This window comes from Euprymna scolopes, chromosome 4 (genome assembly GCF_053919585.1).
Source record: "Euprymna scolopes isolate OS-2025 chromosome 4, ASM5391958v1, whole genome shotgun sequence".
In the NCBI taxonomy this organism is placed as follows: domain Eukaryota; kingdom Metazoa; phylum Mollusca; class Cephalopoda; order Sepiida; family Sepiolidae; genus Euprymna; species Euprymna scolopes.
In genome coordinates this window covers 179,813,409-179,831,101 of record NC_136485.1, presented here as the reverse complement: position 1 = coordinate 179,831,101, position 17,693 = coordinate 179,813,409, and the positions used below count along the sequence as shown (strand labels likewise).

At 36.3% G+C, this 17,693-nt stretch overlaps 1 protein-coding gene across 6 annotated transcripts in view; it reads left to right on the top strand.

Moving 5' to 3' along the window:
* LOC145270473 (small ribosomal subunit protein mS29-like) overlaps positions 1-17,693 on the top strand; it is a 536,140-nt gene that overhangs the window by 464,525 nt on the left and 53,922 nt on the right. For all 6 annotated transcript variants that reach the window (XM_080126119.1, XM_080126129.1, XM_080126147.1 and 3 more), the window contains one exon: positions 2,500-2,574. In XM_080126119.1, coding sequence (XP_079982245.1) covers positions 2,500-2,574 — 75 coding nt within the window. The remainder of the gene's footprint in view (positions 1-2,499; positions 2,575-17,693) is intronic.

The following is a 17,693-nucleotide window of genomic DNA, read 5'->3' as shown; positions in this document are numbered from 1 at the left end:
AGATCTCATGCATTCAAAGGCTTTGTTGAAGTCTAGGATGGAGAGTGGTAGTGCCATCTAGTGACAGATGTGATGCTGCAAGTCATTCACAGGAGAATGGTGTGTTAACCTAATCATTAGGAAGGTTCTCGAAATGAGACTTCATCATGTCAGAATGTCGTTGATGGTTGTAGTGCTGCCCACGACAGACCATATACAAATAAATGATAAAAGTTTAGATTCCAAATTTCAAGATGTTGACAATCTTACCATTTATTTCTTTAAGTACATTGACATGAATTGTGCATATTAAAAAAATAAACAGTAAAATGGTCAACATCTCAAAATTTGAAATATAGACTTTTGTCATTAATATATATATATATATATATATATATTTTAATGATGGAACATTTTCAAAATTTTTCCCAATTTTGATACAATTACCGATTTGGTTCTAAAGTTCTGATTCTAGTACAATTACCGATTCCAGTTCTTTTAAAATTTCTAAATATTTTACTACAGAGTTTATTTTCAGATCACCATAAAAGCCCATGCAATACAGGCATATATTTTCACAAACTTAAAAAGACATGTAGGTGTTTAACTATGGATTTTAGTTTTACTGTTAGTTTAAAATCAAGAAATATTAGCACTTATCACTAGTTCCAGCAATGGTAAATTAAGTTTTAATCCAAAACAAATAAAAGAAACGTTCTTGGAATTGAAAAAAAAGCACCAATTTTTCCAATACCAATTTTGATACCCCAAAAAGTTAAGATTTTTCCAATTACGATTAATCGCACCAATACTAATATATAATTTTTCATTTCTTACAATGCAAAAATGTATAATTCATATTATTTGGATTTTTAAAAGTACTCTTCTCATCGTGAGTTTTTTTTGCACGACGTTTTAGTTGATATAACTTCTGACGTTCTTCAGGTGTATCTTGTCGAAAACAGAGAAATCTGTACGGAATTTATCAACCTCCAGAGGAGTGTAACTCACAACCGAATTTTACTAAATTGTAAGGTTTATCCTTCTTGAGGTCAAAGGTTCAATCTTAAGTGCAAGCAACACTCAAAATAGAGTTGTGAATTACTTAAGATTATTAACCGGGAGTGGCTGACAAAACAAGAGCAAACTACCCTCATGAATTAAATAAGGAGTTCTATTAAAAATTTTGTGCAGATTCCCACGTTCAACAAGATACACTTGGAGAAGGTTGGGTGTTACATCAACTGAAACTTGTGAAAATCATAATCAAGATGAGAACATTCGTCCGAATAATCCAAATAATCCAATCTTCATTTCAAATATCTAAAAATATACCAATGTACAATGTATTAACCCTGACCCCACATGCCACACATCACCTAATTTTCTCCCAGAAATATGTAATTTATGGCATCCCAAGAATGTAATTTCCTTATTTTTTTTATTGAATTAATATATAAGGTGTCTTCAATAAGTTTCCAAATTTTATTTGGAACAGGCATTTAAAATTGCCATAGACTGTTGAAAATTCAATATGTTATTGCTATACATTTGATAAGATGACTGACCAAATTATATGACTTCAAGTTCAAATGAACAGCTACAACAGGAATTGGAATACACTCTATTATAGCATGATTGTTACGGCTGGTGTATTTCAAAAATACAATCTGGACATGAGCACAATTTAGAAGAACAATATAAATCAAGCATCAGTTTTTGAGTGGTATAAGAGATTCAAGGAAGGCAGGATGTCCGTGAGATATAATGATAGTTGTGGGAGGAGTAAGGAAGTCCGAACACCAGAGTGTATGGGCCAAATAAGAAATTTCATGGATAAGGATCATCATGTGTTTATAGAGACAATAAGTGCAGTGTTTGATGTCAGTGTGGGAACTGTGCACACAATTATTCGTAAGGAACAGAAGATGCAGAAGATTTGTGTGAAGTTTGTCCCAAGGGTGATCATAGAAAATCAGATTATTTGACCAAGATGAACATCAAGACAATTCCTCCGTCTTCCTATAGTCCAGAACCCGCTCCCTGTGACTTTTGGTTATTCCCTAAGCTCAAGGAAAACCTTAAAAGCTGTTGTTATAAGACAATTGAGGAGATGAAAGAGGCTGTGATAAGGGTCGTTGACACACTAACACAAATTGTTGGAATGGTACAAGTGCATTACAGCTGGAGGAGATTACTTTGAAGGGGACTAGAGTTTCAGGTATGTACTGTCAATAAAAGTGGCCATCCAAAAAAAGTCTGGAAACTTATTGAAGGCACCTCATATAAGCTATGAGAAGAGAAAAGGATGGAAGTTTATTCATGCAAGGTGAAAATTTTCCAATAAACTAAAATTAATGGTTGATTTAATATTTTTAATTCATTCATAAATTCTGACCCAGTTATAAAATTTACCAAAAAAAAAAGCTAAGATTGCAAAACTTAGGATAAGGAAAATAACTGTTCATGTCTGTGAATAGTTAACGCTTATTTTAATGACGTTTTCTCTTTCCTTTTCAGACCACATCTACATACGTTTGGAGCAAACGTGAATCAGCAGAAGAAGGACTGCCTTTTTCAGAGCTTATTAAATTTGTGAGTATAATTCTCTTTTCACATTTCTCTCCCTTGATAAGTTTCTTGATTTTGTAAAAATGCTTTCCTCCTCCTCCTCCTCCTCCCTGTCTCTCTGAACGTGGCTCTTATACATTTGATTACTTTTTTATTTTTTTTTTTACTCATGTTCACCCCTAACAAGACATATCGCCACTTGGATGTAAGGGGCTACTGTTTGGAATCATGCCTAGGAAAGATTAACAAGACTTTGGAATTTCCTTCCTGCTACCTGCTTCCCTGACTGCACTGATATGCAGAAGTTCAAATGTAACATAAACCAAAATCTAGCTGTTCAAGGGAAGAAACTTTCTGGCATATTTAAGGACTTCAACAGTGAAGGGATGAGATTTTATAGCTAAATGAGTTTGGCGGGGATATGTATGATGAAGGAGCACAAGTGCAATGGGTTCATCAAAGCATATTTTATTCAAATACTAAATAGAGATGCAGTGATTTAACAGGGGTTGGAGCTTATTTTATAGAACTCCAATCATTCCCCTCCTTGCCAAACTTTCACAAAAAAAAACACTCGACTAGTTACAACCACTATATACAATTTCCCTCACTCTAACTGTGCTTTAATCTAAATGCAGATTCCATGAACAAAGCTTCTTTCTCAGAACTGCCCACTTGTGGAACACTGTTCTCGATTGAATACAACATGGTAGTCTTCAAATCCAATGTAAACAAGTTCTTGTTTAGCCGTCCTCATAAATATCAAATTCTACCACCATATATTCATTAATCCTTATCCTCAAGTGACCTTCGGGCCTTAATAAGTGGTGATTCCCAAGTAGATATTTAAAAAAAAAACAGAAGCTGGTGAGCTTAATAAGTCCTGAATGTATTTTTGAATTAAATAAATTCTATTGATTGACTTAAAATACTTCAGTGTTGTCACCATTCTGTTCCAAATACAAAACTGATTTGATGATACTAAGTATGCAATATTTCGGGGTGCTTATGCAGTATAATCCGATGAAAAAAAATGCATTTTAGGTAAAAATAATGTTACAAATTTACTTGTTATGCTGAAATCAGTAAAAATTCCAAAAATGATCAAAAAGAAAATTTGCTAGAATTACTTTTTACAAAAAAATAAAAATAGATATTAGCGATCTGCCATTTTCTATTTTGAAATGATGAATTACAATTATTTTGTCAAAATCATAAACTGAAGTTACTTCCCCTTGATTTTAAGAAGTCTTCAATATTATCAAACTAGCTCGACGCCCAGTGTTGCCCAGTTTTACAATACTGTTATGGCTTGCAATAAGCCAAAGAAAACAGAACAACGGAATAGAATTTAAACAATGTATTACTGGAACAACAACAACATAAAAAGGTTACAACTGAAAAGAGTAGTAAATGTCACCGAGCAGGCGAGGGTCACTCTGGTGTTTAATCCACACCTGGGATCAAAAGGTCTATGGTTTATATAATGGATAGAACAGTCCATTTGGAGGGTGATTCTCCCACAACACCCCCGTTTCAAGCTGATTTTCGCGGTTGTGAAAATCAGTGTTTCTTCCTTTTAGGGCAGACCACCAAGGGGTCTTTATGTTTCCTCTTTCTGCCGGAGTGTCTCAGTTCTGACATCCCTTTTGGAGGGTCTATGTCAAAACAGTCATACGCAGTTTCAATCGCCTCACTGCCGTCCTGCGGTGGTTCTTCTTGATCCTTATAGAAACATTTCCTGATTTGGTTCAGGTGCCTCTTATGTTGGAACTTTGGGCCCTGAATGATATATGTAACATGGCCGATTCTTTGTAAGATTGTGCCCTGTTCCCAAAAAGAAACGTTATTTCTAAAATGTCTAAAATACACGTTATCTCCGAAACCGTTTTGTTGGCATTGTAGAGGTTCTGTTGTGGACTATGTGTTTGGGTAGCAGTTTATCAAATACGGATTTTACTTTCTGTCCAAACATGATTTCTGCTAGGGATCCCGCATCTGGTGTGTTTGGATTTCTCGTGATTCTGTAAACCTGCAGAAATTGCTGAAGGGCCTTTTCTGTCGGTGTACAGGACGCCTTTTTTAATACCCTTTTAAGCGTATCGACGAAGTGTTCAGCCTGGCCGTTGCTTCTGGCATGGTACTGGGGTGTCGTAATATGCTTGACTTGATATGTCTCACAGAGTAGCGTTGTCGCTAACCAGACAGTCTATAACCCCAAACCGAGCAAACAATTCCAATAAAAAATTTGTCGTTGTTGCCGTGGTTGGTTTTTTGCATCTTAGTACCTCTGGCCATTTAGAATAAGAGTCAACTACTATCAGGTAGTAAAAATCCTCCATAGGTCCTGCATAATTGATGTGGATCTTCAACCATGGTTGTTCAGCCTTAGGCCAAGGTTTATATGTTATCAGTGGTGCTTTTGCAGCCAAAGCACAGCCTTTACATCTGTTCACCATGTCAGTAATATCTTGGTCCATAGCTGGCCAATAAACAAAACTTCACGTTAGGCTTTTCATTCTGTTTATTCCTGGATGCCCCATGTGAAAATCCCTGAGAATTCTTTTTTGAAGGGTTTGGGGGATGACAACCCTTTCACCGTATAACAGTATTTCGTCGCAACCAAGTGGTGCGTGCAATTTGTGCATATTTGAGATGAACCCCTGGTAATAATTTGCTAAACCTAAAAAAAAAAAAGTTATTTACTGGTGCCAGCATTTCTTTAATAGCAGTCACCCTATCTGGGTTTTGGGCATCTGCCATCTTTAGCAATTATTTGACCTAGGTATTTAATTGTTTGTAAAAAGAACTCGCATTTATCTGCTTTGATCTTAAATCCATAATCTTGTATTCGACTGAATATTTGTCTGATATGTTTTTCATGTTTCTCCCTGCTTTTGCTCGCTATGATAATATCAAGATATGCGATTGCGGTGTCCAAGCCGGACAGCATAGTATCCATTACTTGCTGGAATATTGCGAATGCCATCTTGACACCAAACGCGAGTTTTTCGTATCTGTACAAACCCCGATGAGTGTTAATACAGAGGAGGTTAGCGCTTTTGTCGTTTACCAGAATCTGTAGGTAAGCGTCGCTTAGGTCGATCTTAGAAAAAAACTTGCCGCCATTTAATTTTGTGAACATTTCTTCTGGACTAGGTAATGGATAGTGAAAATCTTCTAAGGACCCGTTGAGTCCGATCGCGAAGTCGGCCCAAACGCAAATTTCCCCGGGCCTTTTCTTTACGTAAACTACTGAAGCAACCAACTCACTATATCCAATTTTAGCCAGTATACCGATGCTTTCTAATCTGTCTAGTTCCTGATTTATTTTGTTCAGGGAAGCGAACGGGATATTACGTTTCTTTTTAAACACTGGTTGTGTGCCAGGTTTCAACTTAAAATCTGCGGCCATTTTTGTACATCTCCCCAGGCCAGGAGTAAATACGTTTGTGTATTCTTTTTTAAAACAAGTTATAAGTTTCTCCGATTCTGCTGGGTGGGCATCTATTTTCTTGCAGAATGTGGATATAGGAAGATCCCAGAGACGAAACTCCTCCATGCTGTCAGAACCGAACAGGTTCTCACTATCTTTTAGCACATACAATCTTAGTTTTTTGTTTTCCCCCGTAAAGTAACGTTTGTAATTAATTCACCTTCAAAATGAATGTTTGTACCATTAATGGCCGTCGCCGTTCTGTTAGTTTTTAACATAGTCGGCTTTCGTAATATTTTCCACGTTTTGAGATTTATTATTGAAAGATCTGATCCACTGTCTAATTGGAATTTAATAGGTTTGCCGAAAATGTTAACCGTTACATATTTGCGTAGATTTTCATCTACAACGTTCTTAGTTCTGGTTTGACGTATACGGCTTCTATTCTGAGTTTTCCTACAGTGCGAACTTTTATGACTGATCTTATTGCATATTCACGATGCCTGCTTCGGTATTTCTTGCATCTTTTTTTATAATTTCTACTTTTTGACAATCCTCAGTCAATTTTTGAAGCGTTAAGTTCGGTTCATTTTCTAATTTTGAAGGGAATCTGCGCCTGATTTCCAAATCTTTTCCCGAGGTTAACCCGTGCACAAACACAAGACATTTAAAATTGTCTGCTGTCAGTTCAGACAACTTAGTCATCCCAGTGTTTGTTCACTACAGCTGCGTAGGTGGTAAAATCGTCATTATCGCCTTTTACCACATTCAAACATCTCCAACGCTTATGGAAAAAAGACATTTTCGGCGAGAAAAGTTCCGTTAACAAATTTACCATCTTGTTAAATTGTCTATCGCAGTCCATATTGTATTCAAAGAAAATGCTGAATTGCTTTCCGCGTTTGCATTATTCTTAACCATTTCTGTAAGCAATTCCTCAGTTTGTATTTGACGTTCGGCTAACTGTTTTTGCAATTCCTTTTGCTGTTCCTCGAATCGTATTTGATGTTCAGTCCAGTGTTTTTCGGATTGTGACTGACGCTTTGTGGCATCAATATGCAACTTGGTTAAATGTTCCAACGCTACTTTCAATTCGTCCATTTTGCTTTGTCAGTATTAGCAATTTCAAAATGTTCGCTGAATTTTACAAAACTGTTTTTTCTTATTTCTTCCTCCAGACAATAAAACGAACAGAAAAAACATAAATAAATAAAAAGTTCATTGTCTAAAGAAAAAAAAAATCAAGTGTATATTTTTCTCCAGAGAAAAAAAAAATAACGCCTGATTTTAGCAGCGAAAATCACAAGTGACGAATTCTTTTTCCAAAATTATAAAAATTTACCTAAGTCGCGACGAAACTTTTTCTTTTTGCAAAAGTACAGTGCTATCTTTGAAAGTCGTGACTGACTTTTTTCTTTTCAACTCTTTTTTTTTTTTTTTTCCCGTAATGATCTGCATTTTTTTTTTTTTTTTTAGTTACCATGAACCTTTCAGTTGCAAGTGTTTAGACACTTCCTTAGGCTTGATAACATTTGAGTCCGACGTTGTTAGTATTTTTAGAATACTACTTCAACATGAGTATTTTTTTTTTTTTAATGTCGTTACTGGTTTTGATTTTAGTATGCTCCTTGAATCCAATGTCGTTAGTGTTTAGTTTTTTAGAACACTGTTTTTAAATGTGAGTACGTTCTCTGAATCCAATGTCGCCAGTGTTATGGCTTGCAGTAAGTCACAAAGAAAACAGAACAACAGAATAGAGTTTAAACAATGTATTACTGGAACAATAACGTAAAAAGGTTACAACTGAAAAAAGTAGTAAACGTTACCGAGCAGGCGAGGGTCACTCTGGTGTTTAATCCACATCTGGGATCAAAAGTTCTATGGTTTAGATAATGGATAGAACAATCCATTTGGAGGGTTATTCCCCCACAACAAATATACTTAAACATTATATTTTAATTCATATTGATTACGTCAATATTATTATAGAATCAATCCCCTATTGATTATCATATATTACAAGGAATCATTTGCAAAAATAATTTTAAAAATAATGATTGTCATTCATCAAATTCCATCTGTGTTTGTTTACAATATCATGTGAACTAATATTTAGGTTTGATGCTCTACTATTGAGCTATATATCCAGATGATAATAAATCTATTTTTTTAAGAAATGATTTGCTGAAATTTTATTATCTCCCTTGGTCAATGTAATATAAAGTATTCCCCTGTAAAAAAATTGTTTTTTTTTTATATCTATAAAAGATAATTTTAAAATGAGATTTTTTCAATACTTATTGGATAAATTTTTGTACAAAACATATCTAAGAACATTGCCAGACATATAAATTACCTTTGTGTGAAATTTGCAAAAGATAGGCTCAGCCGTTTCGGAACCTATGAGGAAGGAACTCACACACACAAAATGACTTATATAAGAGTGTATTATAAAATATGATAAAATTTGAAAAAAATTATATTTTTGCTTTTAATCATTTTTCATAATTTTTGGAATTTTTAATAATTTTCACACGACACATAAATACATAAAGTAGTTTTACTCATTTGATTTTATTGTACAAGAACCTATTTCAATTTTTTTAAGTAAGAATTATAAGTATTAAGTCGTCAATAGTTAGCAATCTTATAACTGACACAAATGATTAAAAATCTTTCTACAATTTATAGAGCTGGTTTTTATTTTCTACAAGATTATGAAATAAAGAGTTTCTCATCCAGCTTAACAGCTAAATCTGACCCCCAAGATTGCTATGGGCATAGAATATGTGCCTACATTACAGATGGCTTCTCGTGTGGCAGGGATATCTCTAGAGAAGATCCTAATTTACCCTATATGTGCTTCAGGGTTGCACTTGCTAACACCATTGCATTTATATTTGCCCTCTATCGGCCCCACAACAGCGGAGTTACTATCTTTAAGAGCATATCTGAGAAAATAGACCACATCCTGTCTGCATATCCCTCAGCTAACATCCACATCTGTGGTGACTTCAACGTCCATAACGTGAAATGGCTGACCTATTCAAATAAGACAGATGATGAGGGGAGGTTCTGTCATGATTTTGCCATTGCTTATGACCTCACTCAGATTGTTCGTGAGCCCATCCGTGTGCCCGATACACCCGGTCAATATGCAAGCCTCCTAGACCTTTTTCTCTCAACTTCTCCTGAGCTGTGTTCATGTTCCATTCTATCTCCTCTGGGATCCTCTGACCACTCTGTTGTAGCAGTTAAGATAAAAACGAAATGTAATAAATCCCCAGACGTACCCCTCCACCTTACTGTATACCGATACTCTATGGCTGACTGGGATAGCTTCCCTACATTCATATCTGATTTACCTCTGCACTCCATGTTTAAAAAGGAAGTGTCCTCTATAGTATCAGATCTGACCGAATGGTTGATTGTAGGCATAGACCAATTCATACCATCTAAAAAATTCCAACAAAAACCTAACAGCCAGCCATGGTTCTCCCCAGAATGTGCTGCTGCTATCGCGCACAGAAATCACTTTTTCCATAGCTACCAACGTAATAGATGCACTGAGACTAAAGCTGCTTTCAGGACTGCCAGCAACCACTGTAAAAGAGTAATAAAAAATGCAAGAGAGCTATATGCCCAGTCTGTTAAATCCAAGGTAGCTGATCAGCGGCTTGGTTCCCACCAGTTTTGGCAAATAACAAATAGGATCCTGAACAGAAGTGTGCGTTCTATCCCAACCATTAGCAATGGACCAGAGGTCATCTCGTCAGCGTCAGACAAGGCCAAACTATTTGCAAAGAACTTTGCAGCTATTCTACCCTATGCGACGAAGGCCAGCAACTCCCCATATTTTCCGCCTATAACACAGAACACACTAGGTAACATACAAATATCCGTGCATGAGGTCGCCAAGCTAATCAAGAACCTAGATTCCAGTAAAGCAACTGGCCCTGACGGCATCCCAATTATAGTGTTAAAAAAGGTTCAACCAGAACTTGCTCCCATACGTACGAAACTGTTTAAGTGCTGCCTTAAGGAGAAGTGCTTTCCGACTCCCTGGAAAACCTCATCAGTATGCCCTGTATTTAAGAATTCAGGTGATAAGTAATCTCCCTCTCAGTACAGACCAATAAGTCTCCTTTGTGTTATGGGTAAGTTGCTGGAATCCATATTAAATAGAGAAGTAGTCAACCACCTCAGCAGAAATAACCTTCTTAATGACACACAATATGGTTTCCGCTCTGCAAGATCTACCGCAGATGTGCTGATGGTTATATCTCACAGGATTAGTGAATCTCTTGACAAAGGCTTCTTTTCCAGGGCAATTGCTCTTGACATATCAAAGGCCTTCGACAAGGTATGGCATAAGGGTCTACTTCACAAGATTTCCAGCTACGGTATAACTGGAAATGTTTTCTCAATCATTAAATCATTTCTCTCCGATAGGCTCATAAGAGTAGTGGTCGATGGACAAAAATCAGAGGCCTGCAGTATTAATGCTGGAGTCCCTCAGGGGTCAATCCTGGGCCCAACTCTCTTCCTGATCTACATCAATGACCTCCCTAAACACATACTTAAATCATTCGTTGACATCTATGCTGATGACACGACCATCTACGCCAACACATCAAAGGCTGTAAATGACAAAGTTCTCTGATTCTTTCTCCTCTGATCTCGAGCGCGTGGTTCAGTGGGGGAAGACGTGGCTGGTTACCTTTAATGCATCTAAAACCAAACTCCTATCCTTACATCATCAACGCTCTGATCCCCATCTGGCATCAATTGTGATGGATGGCTCTCATCTGGGAGAGGCCCCGTGTTTTGACAAGCTTCTGGGATTGACCTTTACTCCTGATCTTAAATGGAACACGTACATCATCTGTTGCCAAGGTCGCTGGAAAGATGGTGGCATCCTTCTACCGCTCCAGAAGATATCTCACTACTGATGCAATTCTCTATCTATATAAAAGCCAAGTACGTCCAAGGATGGAATACTGCTGGCATATCTGGGCAGGAGCTGCTAAAAACAGCCTATCCTGCCTTGACAGAGTAAAAAATAGACTTTGTGGCTTAGTGGGGGATGCCCTTTTCTCTACCCTGCAACCTCTCTCCCGCAGAAGAGACGTTGCGAACCTATCCTTGTTTTATCGTTATTTCCATGGCAGGTGCTCGTCTGCACTCCAATCTCTGGTCCCCCCTCGCCAATCTTTCACGAAAAACACCCGTCTAGCTGAATCCACTGTGAAAAATTTCCCCCACTCTTTATCTGTGCCTAAATCAAAACGTGGATTTCATGAACAAAGCTTCTTTCTTAGAACTGCACGCCTGTGGAACTCTGTTCTGTCTGCCTGCTTCCCACCTGACTACAACTTGGATGTCTTCAAGTCCAACGTTAACAAATTCTTAATGAACCGCCCCCTTAAGTAAACACTTCATCAAATCTCCACACTAACGTAATGTACTTGCAATAACCTTTATCCCTTAGTGGCTTCCGGGCCTTGATAAGTGGTGACCACTGTGTAAAAAAGAAAAAAAAAAAAGAAAAGCTTTTATTTAACTTATTCAATTCGTATTATTTGGATTATTCAAACTACTGTTTTCATCTTAAATGTTATTTTCACAACGTTTTGGTTAATGTAAGTTACACTTTTCTAGAGATTCAATCATCAGTGAAGACAGCATTCAAAAATACAATTATGAATAACTTAGGACTTTTACTCGGTCATGGTTGACAGAACGATAGCATGCAACTCCCCTTATTTAATCCATGAGATTAGTATGCTTTCGTTTCATCAGCCATGACTGGGTAGAAGTATTAAATAATTCACAATTGTATTTGTTTTTTGAGTGGCAGCCACAATGAGGACTGAACTTTCAACTTACAGAAGAGTGTAACTTACAAGTGAATTTTACCAAGTACTTTATTCACTATACCATGGGTCCTTGCAGATGCACTTGAAAAAATTTGAAGGTTACATCAGCCGAAACATTGTGAAAATAACATTCAAGATGAGAACAGTAGTCTGAATAATACAAATAATATGAAAATGTTAATGATTTCAATATTCATCTAATTTCTTTCATTAGTAGTTTTCTGTATGAAACTGTTTTAAATTTGTTTAAAAGAATCTCATTAAATCTGGAAACAAATCTTTTTCATTCTTGTATCTTTTTTAGTTTCATCAGGATTTCCTCTAGTTGTGATAAGATCATGTGTTATCTCACTTGACAATCACCGACCTCAATGTTGTTTCTGTGGTCTTTTTCTCTTTTTGTTCTGGCTACGCCATCGTCTCTCATATTAGTGGTCTTCGAGTGGGCACACGAGTTCACAAGTATAAAAATACAATAATACAAAACAAAAAACAAACTCCAACACATTCTGCAATATCAGTTGTGTATGTGTGACACCATCAACCCTTCAAATGCTTACGTTCACATCTTAGTAGTCAAGAGGGTGCGCATGTGTTCACAAGTATAAAAAACAAAATAAAACAAGAGAAAACAATAACACATTCTGCAAATATCAATTGCATTCTGTATATGTGACACCATCAATCCTCTACACATAAGGTTCACATCTGCATCTACTGTCGTGTTTCCGTACGTTGGTTGATTTATTTCCCCACCATCTCGTTCAACCCACAACCTATGTTTGACTGTGATCAACTCATAACTCAATCAAAAATTAAACTCCTGTAAACTGTTCCCAACCATCATAAACTGTCACAAACACATTGACATGCCTGAAAATAACTCTAAAATATATTGACCGGTTTGTTGTTTCTGTTCACTGTCACACCCTGATCAACAACCCCATTCCAGCTTTCTTTTGTGTTCCTTTGTGAACAATTTCCTATCCAATATTCTACTGATAAGACCATTTTTTTTAAATTTCTCTTTCTCTTCCTCCCTACTTCCTAACATTTGGTTAGAGATGGAAGTAAGATCAATAGTATCATAGTCTTGGTCGTTTATCCCATATATAAGACAAGTTAAATTAGTAGAATTACAATGGGCAAGAAATTGTTCACTAACGCACACGAAAAGCTGAAATAGGATTGTTAATCAAGGTGTGGCAGTGATTGGGACAAAGGAGCAAACATAGAGGTCAATATATTTACAGTCAGATTATGGATAGTATTAGAGTGAGAGTGAGTTTGTGATAAGGTATGACAGTTAGGGGCAGTTTACAGAGAATCTCGAGTTTATGGCAGTTGACGACAGTTTCCAGTTTGAGTCATTCGATGGCAGGTTGCATCTTGGATCAGATTGGGAAAGTTTAGGAGGCCAAGATGAGCTGACAACAATCGATGAGGAAGAGGCTTCGACAGATGATTAAGATGTAGACGTGAAGAAGGTTGTTTCCTACAATGGTGTCGCACACAACTGCTATCTACAAAATGTGTTTAAGTTTGTTTTCTATATTTTATCTTTGTTGCTTTTTTTTTTTTTTTTTTTTTTACACTTGTGAACCACTATACCTCCACACCATCCTTGGCATCTGCCAATATGAGAGACAATGACACAGTATAAAGAGAAGACAAGGGGAGAAGGAAACACAGCTTTGGGGTCAGTAATTGTTGTTGAGCAGGGGAGCTGCCTGTCATAATCTAGAATGTGTTTATTTGCAAGGAGGGAAAATCTTTACTCAAGCAAAAATGTTAAGCTTGTGACTGGAGGATGTGTCGATTTTTGCCACATCTAATTTTCAGTGCAAACCAATCAGTGTCTGAAAATTGTGGTGTGGTTGGATTCCAAGAAATGTATCCTTCTGGTAGAGCCAACTTTCCTCTGGGAGCAAAACATTTCAAAGGCACATAAGCAAAAGGCAAATCAATATTTCTTCTGGTCAAACGTGTAGAGGAGAATTAGACATGTTAAGTGCTACCAATCAAACTCAGATGCCATGATTTCATTGTATGATCAACCACTTCTATCCAGAATTGGTATGATTGGCGGCTGCTAAATGCAGCCATAAAAAATATTCAGTTTGTAGCTCAACAAAATTCCAGCTGAAACTGGTTTAATAAATGCTGCTGCAAAGAAGATGGCTCTCTCTGCCGTGATAGAATATTACTTATGTCTGAGAGTGTCCTGTACCTCTACAAGGCCACCATTTGCCCATGTAAAGAGTATTGTTGCCACATTTAGGCTGGTGCATGCTATTAGTCTCTCACTCTTAGACATGGTTCAAAAGAAAGTCACTAACCTAATAGGTCCTGCACTAGGTGTATCAGAATTTTTGTAGGAATTTTTGACACCCCTAACACGAAACTGCAAATAAAATATAAAAAACTCGTAATTTCTCTTTAAAAGTGGGTTGTTTATTTTCTTTATGGATTATACTTCCAAAATAAACTATTAAAGTTGTATAAAAAGTAATAGAAATATTATTCTTTTATTTTTTAACAAACTGTAATGAAATTAAGTGAATTTAAGAGTTCAATATTTTTCAATTTTTAAACTTTAAAAATCTATCAAAATGTTTCTATTGATTCTATTTTTACGATATTTTTAGGGTCAATGTGAAATTTTATGCTCTTTCCAATAAACAAAATATAATATTTAAGACAAACGTTTTTTTTTTAATTCAGCCCCCCCCCCAATTTTGAAATGTCTATTAAAAAGTAAATAATTAATTTACTCACCAAAGTTTTATATATCACAAATTGAAGATAAAAGATCAATAAATAATATATTCAAATTTAAAACAAAAAAAGTAGTGTTTTTTAGAAATTTACCTGTAAAGTCCGAAGTTTAAAACCATTTTTTTTTTTTAAATCACATTGTTTTTTTTTTTTTTTTTTTTTTTTTTAAATGAAACCTTGGTCCTTGCTCCTTTAATTGAAAATAAAATTAGGGGTTGAATTACATTTTTCGAGTAGTTATAAGCTTGGAAAACAGGGGAGTCGAATTATTCAATATTTTTCACAAAGTTTCTGACACACCTAGTCCTGCACTGCCAGGTAGGCTTCAACCTCTGTCCCATCGATGAAATGTTGCATCCTTCTGCCTGTTTTACAAGTATTTTAATGCTGGATGCTCCAAACGAACTACAAGCCCTCTTGATGTAAATATCTCCAACAAACCTAACAACCAACAAAATCCCACCCCTACACAGTAGACATCCACAAATACCAGAAAGCTTTCTACTCTAGTAGTTACTTCTCTAGGACTGCTAGATTTTGAAATTCCTTCTGGGTTTATGCTTCCCTAATTGTACTGACATACAAAATTTCAAGTGTAATGTAAACCGACATCTTGCTGCTCAACTCCCCACATAGTATCTCAACAAATTATGTCCCAGAGAGTATCCCCCTACATCAGTGACACTGTGCCTTGTCTAGGGTGAAAATGCAATAAAAAAAATATTATGAAATGCTGTAAACATCAGGTGAAGATTACGACATGCAAATGAAATGTCACCATAAAATGTTGTCAAAACAAATGCTTTATGATCAAGAAAGCTAATAGAAAAATAAATAATATCCTGTCCCGTTACCAAAACTGGTGATTATGTTAGTATTCCTAGTTGGTTGTTGTTGATGAGGAGAGGATATAGTATATGGGGGAGGAAAAAAAACTTTCTCAACGTTATTAGTATTATTGGTCAGTGGTTGTTTCCTTTGTCCTCTGTAATGTTTGCATGGATTAGCCAAAAGGTTATCCTTTCAGAGTTACATGAGCCAACCTATATAAACTCAAACTCTTAGCACTCCAGCCTATGTCGTAAAACAATCAACCAAACCAAACAAGATGAATAAATATTTAAAAAATATAGAGACATTAAAGTATAAGAATTTTTTCTAAAATTACTGGATCTGACATTAAATGACCCAAAAAGGATTGATATACCATAAAACAAAAAACAACAAAACCAAATCTTTATGCTCCAGTCTTTCTTCTCAATTTTGCTATTATGCTTGGTTATCTTCAGATAGAAGGCAGTTGCAACTAGCTAATTCTCATTTTCCAGTTTCTCGGCTACATTGTATGTTGGTTTGACTGCATCATGACAAGAGGATTCCGAAGGCCATTGCAGGCAGAATCTATTCCTTCCACGACAGAAAGAATTAGAATCCTTGAAACAAGTGTGCACATTCGTTACCCAAACAATGTTCATCTAAGATGGATGTTTGTTTCTTGGGATGAAGAGAACCATCTGATCAATCTAGACGGATTGTAAGCCTCCTGCCGCAGGTCAGCAGATGTGGCCTCTGACTCTGTCGAAACTACAATTGCTGTGAGCGTCTTCTTCCGGGAGCACTTTACAAGATTCTCTCGTTTCACAGGCATTGTTGTTGGTTCACGGCATTGGCGTTCACTGAAATTCAATTAGCTTCTCATGCAGATCAAAAGAAAACAAACTCAGAGGGTTCTAGTCTAATAAAAGTTAATTCACGAAAGTTACAGGTGTTTTACATATATACAATTGTTCAGTTAAATTACTCAAGAAAACAGTCCAAAATCTTATTCTTTGTTCTCCACGATGGCGGCCGTGATGAAGAAATGGGGGATGGGTGGCGTTTTCTTGGGTGCATGTGTTTCTCTCGAGATTCGGTTTTGATCTGATAATTTTAGCCCGGGCATTCGCTTATATTCCAAAGGAAAGTGTTGGTTGGGACAATCTGCTAGCCCAATCAGGATTCAACACGTCAATCAGGGAATTCCTGAATCTTTACATCTGTGCACACCTAACAGAACTTTCATAGGCCTGCGAATCTGGGATCAGAACTCAAATTCATTCACACACTCAGAAAGTTAACACTTTAACCTCTCGCACTCAGAAAGCGAGACATCCTGAGCACGGGTTCGTCAAGCCAAGAACAAATGTATGATTTCATTCTAACTATAATCTGACATCTCTTGTCACTTTTCTCAAACAATAAAATATATGCCTGGTTTACAAAAACACAATAAATTATCTGGGCACTGAATTAACGCTTAACAGACAATATCAGCATAATTACCCGGCCTTACTCAGTATTTTAGGGGGTCTTAATTTCCCCAATGGGGAGCGATATCACTCCCCTAGGAGGTCACGCCACAGATAATGACTGACACATGCTGAATTGTGAAGAAAGGGTTGTGTAATCTGTAACTGCTTAATTCCAGTGGCAAGGAGAAGTCAAAGACTAATGGAAACAATGCTGAAATAAACAGCACATAAACACCTGGTATGCTTAAATGGTTACCTGTTTTAGTACTCATCCATGCTTAGATTTGGTGCATATATAACAAGAACCATGTGCCAACATGATTAGTCCATATATGTTATCAAAGATAAGTTCTTCTTACAAAAGCATGTATTGGCAATTTCTAATTGCATATATATATATGTGTATATATATATATATATATATATATATATATATATATATGCACACACACCCTTTTCTGTTGTATATCATTCTTTTTTATTTGTCCAAGTAAAATTGTTAAATTAATACACATTATTGTTGTTATTCAAGTGTGTATATTAATTCTATGTGACTTTTTTGTTATGAGCACTTTTATTGATAGTACACACATGATACACTAGTCCCCTTCAAAGTAATGTCCTGTGGCTGCAATGCGCTTGTTGTACCCTTCCAACAATTTCTGAAAGACCCTATGGAAGTCCTCTTGTGTGAGTGTGTCAATGATCCTTGGTCACAGTCTCTTTCATCTCCTCAATTGTCTCATAATGAAAACCTCT